Below are 12,245 nucleotides of genomic sequence, written 5' to 3'. Positions count from 1 at the left end.
GGGGGGGGGGGGGGGGGGGGGGGTGAGAAAATGATGTGAGAGGGTATGAATATCAACCCATTTGATTTTGATTTCAATATAGAAGAGCCTTTTTGTGGGTTTGATTTGATGTGAGTGTAATCATTTCCTTCAACAGATCGATTGGAAGGAGGAAGGTGGAAGGAGGGTGGGAGAGTGGGAGGAGTAGGAGCTGTTCACTGTTGATGTTGACTATTGAAGTTTGAGGAGAAGGTAAAAATAGAAGGAGACCTCTCTAAATTATTTAGGGGAGCCCTAAACACTAAATCGTCAAGAGCTTTTTATAAACATTAAGAGGTTTTTTTTTTTTCCAAACAATCCTTACTTCTTATCGATTAAAAGGTTTGTTCTTAATGTCATCATTAAGAGCCAAACAAACAACCCCTAACATTCGTGGGTCACCAACTTAACTTTAAAATACAAATAATAAATTAATATATAATATGAAGAGGATATTCATTAGAAAATCCAAAACTTCCTAGATTATTTTATTTAATATTTTTAATTTTAACTTGCAGCTACCGTTAGATATTGTCTAAAATAACAATTAAAATATAATCTGAGTTTTTAAATATATAACTGCATCATATCCTCAACTCTCCCATGGAATCCCATTTCTAAATTTAAAATGAAGATGGAGATCCTGCTAGCTCGCAGCTGCCTGCTCCCGTTTACCTTTACCAACACCAAATCATACAAATCTATTTATATATATATATATATATATATATATATATAATATATATATATATAAAACATGCATGTGATACAGATGATCAAGATATCATAATTAAACTAGTTTAGAATGGAATGCACACCTGAGTTCTTATAGCGGTGGCAGCAACATTTTGAGTCTCTCAGCAAAATTTTGTTGATATCGTTCTGTAAAATAGCGAAGAACAAGAAAGAATGAGAATTCATGGAAGTAGAAAGCTTTTATAATTTCACTTCATTAAAAGGGTTGTTTACAATGGAAAACTAAAACTCATATGTGAATCTAGTGAGAGAAACTTGACCAGCTCTCTCTCTCTATATATATATATATATAATTTTATTATAGTTACAACAATTTGATAATTTTCCATTGATGAACTTGTTGTATCTCTGGATCCATCAATACTTGTAGTTGTACCAGTAGATACCTTTATTCTTCTCGCCATCTTCATCTGGTTCTACGTATACGCATTTCTTCGATTCTCTCCATAACGCCAACATAAATGGAGTCTTATCGAACTGGTAGTACTCCCCCAGAATCGGCACCATTGCTTTCGTCGCTTCCATGGCATGATAATGAGGAAGATACGAAAACAAATGGTGAACCACGTGTGTGTCCGTAACGTTATGGAACACTTTGTTTAGAAAACCGAAATCCCGATCCACCGTGGAGAGAGCACCATTGATCCAATTCCATCCCGAGTCGTCAAATCGGGGTAACGAAAGATGGGTATGTTGAAGGTACGTGACGGTCACCAGAAACGCGTTCATGACCATCAACGGACCTCCGTAAACGCAGAAAACCCAACCGAATCCTTGAATCGTTGCCCATGTGTACAGCATATAAATCATGCTGAGAAGGCCGATGTCGGATAGAACGATCAGGACTCGCTCGTTATCGGAGAAAATCGGACTTTGGGGATCGTAATGGCTGGCGAATCTATCGTAAGGTCTTCCAGCGGCATTAATGGACAAATAGATGTACCACCCGAGACTAAGCTTAATCGCTAGGGTTAGGATTAGACCCATGGTGTTGTTGAAGAGAAGTGCCACCGAACCACGTTTTGATTTTCTTTTTGGAACATAGACCTCATCACGCTCAAGCGAGCCTGTGTTAAGGTGGTGACGACGGTGGCTCAACTTCCATGAAAAGAAAGGGGTGAAAACGAATGAGTGAATAACAAACCCTACTGTATCATCTAGCCATGAGTAGTCACTGAAAGCATGGTGACCACATTCATGGCCAAGAACCCAGATCGCCATGAACATAAAACCTTGGAGACACCAGTAAAGTGGCCAAGCAAAGTAAGGAAGAGGGTGAGGGAGGTTGGGGATGTAAGTAGTGGCGAGGTGGTATAAAATGGCGACTGAAATGATGTCACGAAAGAGGTAGGAGAAGGATTTGATCATGGGTCTTTGGAAACAATGAGGTGGTATGGCTTTCTTCACATCTCCTAACGTAAATGGAGGTTTTGTAGCTGGGGATCGTTTGAAACCTTCGAAATAAGATTCCTCAAGGTTTTGATCACCAGCCATAGCCATTGTTCTTGGTTTTCGCAATCAAAGATCGAAAGAAAGAACCAGAGAAAGAGGTGGCTTAATTAGGGTATGGCTCCCTACGTACCTTGAGCTCCATGCTATATTAATATATATACAGAAATATCATGACACGTTATATAATATTATATATATATATATTATATGTATGTATAGATTGGGAAAAGGAACCTTCGATTTGGGTGTAAATTTATGAATTAAAAAACCAATTCAACTGATCCTCATCATTAACGGAGGTTTTTTCCGTTAATCTCTCTTTCTCTCCGTTAACACCCTGACATCTCTCTTTATTAATTAAATTCTCTCTCCTTCTTTATACCATTTAAGGCATAGTCACACTTCTTGTATTAACCATTTAAAATATTATTATAGCCATTTCTCAAGATTAAAATAGATCGGAGATGCTTAGAATCTAATTATCAAGTCAACTATTGACTTTATTTATAGTGCTAATTTGGTTGACATGTTTTCAATTTAACTATTTTGCTAAATATTAGTGTTTAATTGGTTTGAGTTTGACTATAAATGTCAAAAATACCAGGAGGTTTCAGGTTCAAATCTAAAGAGAACACTACAACAAAATTGGGATTATAGGACACCCACAATCTCCAAGTGTCCCAAAAGACCATTTTATAGGACTTAATTTATAAGACCAAAATATAAAGTGTCATATCTAAAGATTTTGTAATAAGTTTATATGACGCTTTTGTACGTCTTAACAAGTTTTTGAGGACATTTTTAATACAAAATGTCGCATTAGCAACTTTACAAGACACTTTTGAGAAATTGTCTTATAAACTCAATTTTTTATAGGACACTTGTTTTTATAGGACAATTTTTCAAATAGTGTTCTATAAAGTTGATAATGAGATACTTTATATAAAAATTATCCTAAAAAACTTCTTACGATGTCAAAAAAAGTCATATAAACTTATTGCAACAAATTTAGATAGGATAATTTATTTTTTTGGTCCTATAAAGTAAGTCTTATAAAGAGGTCTATTAAGACACTTATAATTTGAGAGTGTCCTATAAACCCGATTTTGTTGTAGTGTGAATAAAAAATCTCTTTGTGGCCACTGAGATTCAAATGCGGTGACTCTTGACAATATGCAAAGCAAGTGATCGTCTCTGAGATTAGTCGGCTCGAATAACGGGTTGGATATCCAGGTTAATTAAAAAAATGGTTATATATCACATTTGTGAAATTTAATTTACAACTCAATCGATTAAAAGTTATAAAAATACAAATTTTTGTACGTTCGATATATAATAAAGAAAAAGAATTTTTTATTTTGAAATCAACTTTAATTTAATATTTATATATATTATTAATAAGAAAGTCTGTTTATGGATTTATTTAATACCATAAATTAATTGGTAGTAATTCATGGATTAACAAGATGTTAATTACGATGGTTAAATGGATAGGTATATATTAAAATTGAAATTATTTTATATGGATGGTGGTAGGGTGGGCGTGCAAGTGGGTTTTTCTACTGCTTTGAGTGCTTTCACTTGCGTTGCGACTTGTGGCAGCTGCTTGTGGGCCATGGCTGGCTGGCGGCTTTTTAGTCACCGAGATACGGATCATCAAATGTTTGGTGTTGCTGTAGCGATATACATCATAATCAACCATTCAACTTTTTGGAGCCACCGATGTAAGGAAGACCATGGCTATTAGGAGACCAAAGGAATGCCGGCTCTTTTGATTCTTTTACTGTTGTTAGAATGATTAAGTGATCAGAATGATTAAAAGTCTTTTATGATATAGCGTAAAATAAAATATAATTATTTAGAAATTTTTAAGAATGAAATTAGGGGTTGAATGGTTAAGAAAAGTACAAGATACAAAATCATTTAGAGGGTTTTAGAATCATTAAGAAACAGACTTTTTTTACCTCTTAACGATTCAGAGGTTATTTCTTAATGAAACTATTAAGAGGTAAACATAACAGTCTTTGATAAATTCACAAGCAAATATAAAAGGTAGCAACAAAAAATCACATAAACCCGTCTAAACATCTGGGTTGTAACACCAATCCATCTTAGAATAGTTAAAATCCTTGTATATACGAATAGCTGTCGAAATAATATCAGTTGAATGTCGAAAAACAAGTCCTAGTTTAAAAAAGAATTCCTACAATCTTTCGTGTGATTTCAAAAATTCTACAAGATGTAAAACCCATATCGTTCAAAAACTGACATAAGACCGTCATCCAAATATTCAATGTATATATTATATTCCTTAAACATCCGCATCAATTTAGAATTCAACTTTTCTACTCTTCTTATACCTCGTATAGAGATATACAAAGTTTTGTATGTATTACGTTGAACCCATACACCACTTGTTATATAGAAGGCACGTGCTATAGACACACCGTTTCATGTTTAACCATTAAAGGACTAAAACAATAGTTATATGTGGAACGCCTTATTTGACTAATATATCTGTACTATATGGTTGTATATTTCTTGATAGATTTTATTATGATAATTTTAAAAGCATATATTTTCTTTTTTATATTAAAATTAGTTCAGATTATATATTAAAAATATAAAAAACAAAGTTTGATATATTGAAGTAACATAAGATATTAGGTATTTAACAACAGGGAAATGATGCATTCATCGATATCATAACACGTACTTACATATTATTTATCATGATAAAGTTTTTTTGACACATTATGATATTATAATCTAATGCATTATTAAATTCTCCTTGGTAGCTTTACGTATCAAGATGATTTTGCTGATTTAATTCTGTTACTTAACAATAAAGATTCAACTATCATCCAAATAATATATATATATATATATATATATATATATATATCCTAATTTAATCCATGAACACAAAACTCCATCAATGTCCGTTTCATGTATGGCATTAATTGATAAAACCCGATTTTATTAATGAAATAAGATATAAAACATAATTTTATTTCATTTTATAATTTCATACATGAAACAAGGTTTCATAGATTTTTTTTCCTTCAAAAAAGCAAAATTCAATGTTTATAACCTATACAAAACTAAATTTCACAATCATAAATCATATTTCATGGTTTCTTTTAGGGAAAATTGTACCAAAGTGGAACCAACTTTTACATGATTCCTATTTTGGGGAACCAACTTTCAAAATTGTCATTTAGGGGACTCTATCAAACTTTTTGTTTATTTAAGGGTCTAGTTGACATGTTGACCTGTTAATGCTGACATCATTTTGCCAACTAAGATATTCCACATCCTATTAATTTTTTTTATTTTAAAACTAATATTCCACGTCATATTAATTTTTTATTTTAAAACTAATATTCCACGTCATATTTAAAATTGCAAAATAATTAAAGAAAAATAACTAAGATTCGTTTTTTCTTAAAAAATTATTGTAATAAAATCTAATTTTCATTCTAAATCTCGTTTTTTTTAAATTCAGATATCAACTTGTGAGTAAAGAAGTCTATTTTTGAAAAAAAATCTTCTATTTGATATCTGAATTTTGTTAAAAACAAAATTTGAAATGAAAAATAGATTTTATTACAATAATTTTTGAAAAAAAAAACGAATTTTAGTTATTTTTCTATAATTATTTTGCAATTTTAAATATGCCGTGGAATATTAGTTTTAAAATAAAAAATTAATATGACATGAAATATCTTAGTTGGCAAAAGATCTGGATAATGTCAGCATTAACAAGTCAACAAGTCAATCAGACTCTTAAATAAACAAAAAGTTTGATAGAAACCCCTAAATGACAATTTTGAAAATTGGTTTTCCAAAATATGAATCAAGTGAAAGTTGGTTCCTCAAAATAGGAATCAGGTGAAAGTTGGTTTTATTTTGGTGCAATTTTCCCTTTCTTTTATGTCTGAACCTAATTTTCATTCATGAATATAATAGACATTTTTTTCGAATGTTTATCACCAAATCTTTTTCGGTATGAATAATCATAGTTTGTATTTTGAGGTTTATAAGGGAGAGATTTCTCGGGAGGATTTAAATTTTTCCGATTTGACTTCTTTTGTTTTACCATTTTTCCCTTCAAAGCATGCATATCTTCAAAATCGGGTGACTGTTCAAATTATCAACAAAACTAGACCTAAATCATCATCAACCGTAGATGAATCTTGTACTCAAATATCTTGGACGGGCTTGTATAGTTTGTAGAAATTGAGAGATTTATAAATGAAACCACTTATATATATAGAGAGGGGGGGGGGGGTTTCAGGGGAAAACGGAAAAGAAAACCGAGGAACACCCTAACAGTCATTATATCAGAAAAATCAAAGGTCTGAGTTGAATGGTATATTTGTAAATAAAAAAGAAATGTAAGGGTTGAAATGGAGATGAACCCTAAATTTCCAGGGCACAGAAGGCTTAAATGGAGGATGGAGGAGAAGAAATAGAAGTTGTAGCGTTAGTTAGGATAGAGGCCGAAGAAGCAGAGGTGATGGTGCCAAAGAAGGGGATGTGGGAAGGCCGAAGTTTAAGTTTCACAGTAAAGAGAATGCTGAAATTAGATGTTCACGATTATGTGCACATGTGCATGCAACATAAATATGATGAACAATGTCTTATTCACATGTTAATCATCTTCATTTTCTGTGATACTAAAATTAGATTCAATTATTCATTTTGAAAACTTGTGTTTCTAGGGTTTATGTACGTGTGAATAGAAGAAGGAATTCAAAAGCCTTCATATTTTTATTATGTATTTTTTGTTTTTGTTTTTTCTCACGTCAATATATGGAAGGAATTCAAACATATATATATATATATATAGGGGTTGGTTCAAATACTAAAACAAGATTTTTATGTTAACTTTGTTAACCAAGCTCAACTAATCATATTCCATCTTTTCTTTAGGTTTACATATAACTCATATATTAATGACAAGGGTAATTAAGTAATTTGTCATTTATGTAACTCTCAAATCATTAATTGGGAGTTACAAATATAAAAATCTCAATAATTGATAATTATGTGATATTGATATTTTTTTATACGTGTTCATGTTTTGTAATTTCGATTTATTCTATCCATAATGATATTGATTTTGTAATTGTTAAAGAATTTCCGATTGTAAAGATTTCGATATCGTCCGAGTAATATKGATAAACCTATTGAAAAACAGATCGACAACAATGAGAATGAAAAGGTTAAAATAGTCTACGACTACAATCGGAATTCGAATTCATATGTAATTGTTAAAGAATTGTTCACAAATGTTCATATTGTGTTTATATATACACTAGCTACATATTTCAACATTGAATTGCTCCTTAATGTGTTCATAATGAAGGAACTATTATTCACAAACTGTTCATATTGTGTTCGTATGTACACTAGCTGCATATCTCAACATTGGCTTGCTCCTGAATGTGTTCATAATGAATGAACTATTATTCACAAACTGTTCATATGTACACTATATGCATATCTCAANCTGAATGTGTTCATAATGAATGAACTATTATTCACAAACTGTTCATATGTACACTATATGCATATCTCAACATTGGCTTGCTCCTGAATGTGTTCTTAATGAAGGAACTATTATTCACAAACTGTTCATATTGTGTTCATACCTATATTTTTATTTATTCACTTTCGTGTAACAACTATTCTTATTATATTCATATTGCGTTCATAAATGATATACAGTCTAAGTTCATATATATGTCAATTTTTGTTCGTATTTGACGCAATGATTCATATATGTGTGTGTGTGTTCTTATGGTTCTTACATTAACAAAAATAAATTAATAAAAATAATGGGATTTTTTGATTTTGTAACTCTCAATTAATGATATGGGAGTTACATAAAAAAGAAAATTACCTAAATACATTTTTCCCCTTTGTTCACATATGTTTATTGAAATTGTAAATTTAAAAATTTAATTTTTAATCATGATTAATCACAACCCTTTATTGTAAGAATCAATGGCCAAGATTGGTTAACAAAGTTAACACAAAATTTTTGGTTAGTATTTGAACCAAACTCTATATATATTAATGAACTCTATTCATATTCCATAAATATTCAAATCATAATAAATGAACTCCCATAATTTCTATAAATATCTCAATTAATTGGGTTGCAAGAGTTGTACAAATACACAAGGTTGTAAAAGAAATATACCCTATATATATATAGACTTGGGATCATGTGAGACCAATAGTTTTTCGTGAGATCCGTAAGACCAATTCTCAACCCTTGGATTAGATATACAATCGTCAGATCTGAATATTCATAAACGCCACGAGACTTCTCAATAATTACAAAAATGCCACCGTGCAACTTTAGAACATTAGATCATTAGTTTATAAAGTTGATCAATGAATATAAATTGGTCTTACAGGTCTCACAAAAAACTCTTGGTCTCACGTGAACCTAACCCTATATATATATATATATATATATATATATATATATATCAACTTTAGGTTTTTGGGTTTTATGTACGCGTAAATATGATAAACCTGGTGTCTTATTCACATGTTATGCTACCCAAAAACCGAAAGACATTTGTTATTTGCGTTTTCTGATTGCATTCATATTACTTCATAATTGTATTGTTGCGTCTAATTTAACCGTTTGCATGTAGCTTATTTTATTTTAAGTTAATTTAATTTAATCATCGTTGAGGATATTATTTTGTTGTTTTTATCGAGTTTTAAAAGGTATTTTGCACTAAAACATGGTCATGGATGATGATGAGTTTGGAGCATTGGATCAATGTTTGATGGTGAACCAAAACATGAAATAGAGAGGAAAGTTAGATAGCTAAAATGCAAAAAATCAAATTGAACCAAATTTTAAAGAAAGAATTCATGAGAAGAGTTTTTTAAAAGAAATGAAATCAAAAGGGTTGTCTTAGGAAAAGAAGCAATCTTGAAGGGTCCATTTGGAAAGAATTCTCTACGGTTTTTTCTATCTTTATCTTCTCCACGGCTGCGCCGTGTTTCGTGAATCTTCACCTTTTTACTTTTAGTTTTCGTTTTTAACTTTTCTTTTCAATTCAATTTTTAATTGGGTTTATTGATTTATCTGATTTATTTATAGTTTACTTACGGTTTATTGGCACATAACGTGACTTAATCGCATATATATTAATTGTGTCTTGTCCCCATTCAGCTATAAAAATGACACATTTACTCCTTATTTAAAGCATCACCTTCTTCCCATATAAGATACACCATCGTTGGCCTTTTTATGATTTTTTGTTTTGATGTTCTAATAATTAATATTGGAGGGTAATCGGTCATTTATGTTATTCAAACTGTTGGTTCAGATAAAAAAAGTAAATAACAACACTCATTTAACCAGACAAATAAATTTATTCGAACAAACAAATTTATCCATACAAAACTTGATAAAAAATTTGGTAAAGAGTCCCTTAAATTTAATTTATTTTTGCGATTCTTTTAATCCTTTGAGTTTTTGGAGATGATAAAGTTGAAGTCTTACGTGTATTGTATTTTTCTTTTTTCTCTTATTACTTTAGTTTATTTTAATCTTTCATATTTAAAATTTAATTATAATTTATTATTTGTTTTTTATGCATTTATCGTATTTAGGTACGACAAAATATTTGGAGAGTGACATTTCTTGAATCTATTTTTGCGGTTTTATTACTATCATTATTAAATTAATGTTTTATCAAAATACTTCTTTTCCAATATTTATATTTTACGAAAGTATGTGCGAGTTTGTTTTCGAAAGACTTTTTCACCTTGATAAAGGGTTGAAGTATTTTACACAGCAAATACCTATCATAACCGAAATCTAAGACTAACATTACCCGATCTTTGTTAGCGTTCATTTCTATGTCTCGTTATTCTTTTTGGTCTATTTTGATAAAATCATAATTGATTGATAATTCCTGTAGTTAGTCCATAGTTTAAAGCAGATCCGTGTTTAGTCGATTGTCTTCTGATAATTGACCCGTATGTTACATATTCGTACACTTGCAGTTATAAATTCACAACTATATATTATCTTATCAACATCGAATATGGTGTCTCATTCACATGTATATTCAACCCAGAAAATTAAAGGATATTGAATATCGTGATTCAATATATGTGCATACAACCTAGAAAATGAAGGACGATGAATTGATTGTTTAGGATTTTATTGTAAAAACACACTCTTTTTAATTTTTATATATTATTTTGAAAATCGGAGGAAGGTTATTGTACATGAAATCTAGCATTTTTAAATTAATTAAGAAAAACCATATGACCGATGGATTAGCGCCAAATCACCCTTCAGTAATTTACTTATTAATTTTTTTTTCAAATTCCTCAGTAATCCATTGTAAATGCCATCGGAGATCCATCAGTAGCTTTGTCGTCACAATTAGAGTCCATCGATAATATTGCCTGTCAGTAATCTGTCGCTACCGTTGTCCGTTGGTGATCTGTCGTGATTTAAATCCGTCGAAAATGGTCGTCGTAGGTGATAAAAAAAACCGTCGGTGATCCGTTTTCCCACAGATTTTCTTCCGACAGACTCTCACCGAAGGATCCGACTTTTAACAACAACAAAATCTATCAGTGAAAATCCCTTCTTTTCTAGTGTTTGATGATATCTACTATTTTATATAAACTCGAGACATAATGCTTATGAACGATTACGCATTTAATAGTTAATATTACGAGAATAAGAGTTCCGAATAATTAAAGACACCAATTAACTAATACGGTCACAATCGCAACATTAAATAACATCGTTAACCCTTGAATAGTGATTATTCTAATGCATTATTACTTTATAAACTATTGTACAATTATCTTTAATTACTTATAAATATTTAATGCTTATGTCATGATCTTAGAAGGTTCTGAGACTTGCAATATAAATATTATGTTGTGCCTAGTTTATAAATAAGAATACATCTCCAAAGGATTTTAACTAATATAAGTTTGTCACCGGTGCTTATTGAAGGATTTCTAACGGATTAACGACATATATGTAAGCCAAAAATTCATGATGAACTATTAACAGAATAGTGAGAGATTGGCAACAAAATAAAGTGTCCCTATATAATTTGTCGATGAACACTTCTACAAAATGAGATTATAGGACACTCAAAATGTGAAAGTATCCCGATAGACGTTTTTACGTGACTTAAGTTTATAGGACAAATTATTCGTGTGTCATATGTAAAAGTGTTACAATAAGTTTATAAAACGTTTTTTTTTTATGTTTTAACAAGTTCTTTAAAAAAACTTTGAAGTACTTAAACATTTTTTACGTTCTACCTGATTTTGTTGTAGTGAAAATACCACCTCATTACCAATTAATTGATCAACGACCCTATTCGTCTAATTTTGACTTGAATCCTGATAAATTGATTACTTGTCTGCTCAAAATAATTGAACTTAACGTTCAATTTATTGACTGTTCTACTTGTTGTTTATCTGTAAATTAAGGACCTATTACAAATTTTACTTTTGTTACAAAATTTGTAGATGATTAATCAGTAAATAATACAGATCATGACGAATTAGCAACTAACATTTTAGTATTAGTTTTGTAATGGGTTTTTAATTTATTGGGAGTATGTTGGTAATATAGATAATTTACAAATGGATTACTTGAGATAACCCCGTTATTCTGTTATAAAGCCCGAGATTGTTTTTGAAAATGATGAGAAGTTGAGAAGTTAAATTAATATATGTGTTTAAATCATTTTAAAACCCCACCGCCTCACTTCATTAATCTATATATATATTAAAGGAGAAACCAAGGTTGATGACTTGGTTTCTCCTAAGGGTTGGAAACTTATTTATCTTTTTTTTCATTCATCCTCCTTTATTCTTTTTTTTTTTAATTTCACATTTTAATTTCTATAAACATTGATTATCATTTATGTTTGCATTTAACACAATCTTTTCATTTTCTCCAACTCTTCTTCATAAATTGTTCATCATTCAAT

General features: G+C 30.5%; 1 protein-coding gene across 1 annotated transcript; it reads right to left on the bottom strand.

The window, feature by feature from the left end:
- Window positions 1–971: 971 nt before the first annotated feature.
- Window positions 972–2,320, bottom strand: LOC112506837 (delta(12)-fatty-acid desaturase FAD2-like). Its single transcript, XM_025111135.1, has one exon. The coding sequence runs from the start codon at window positions 2,272–2,274 to the stop codon at window positions 1,132–1,134; it is 1,143 nt and encodes a 380-aa protein (XP_024966903.1). The 5' UTR covers window positions 2,275–2,320; the 3' UTR covers window positions 972–1,131.
- Between the last annotated feature and the right edge of the window lie 9,925 nt (window positions 2,321–12,245).

The sequence above is a fragment of the Cynara cardunculus genome, assembly GCF_001531365.2.
Source record: "Cynara cardunculus var. scolymus isolate 2C chromosome LG 2, CcrdV1, whole genome shotgun sequence".
NCBI classification, from domain to species: Eukaryota; Viridiplantae; Streptophyta; class Magnoliopsida; order Asterales; family Asteraceae; genus Cynara; species Cynara cardunculus.
Note: the sequence above shows the minus strand (reverse complement) of the source record. Positions and strands in the feature narration are given on the sequence as shown.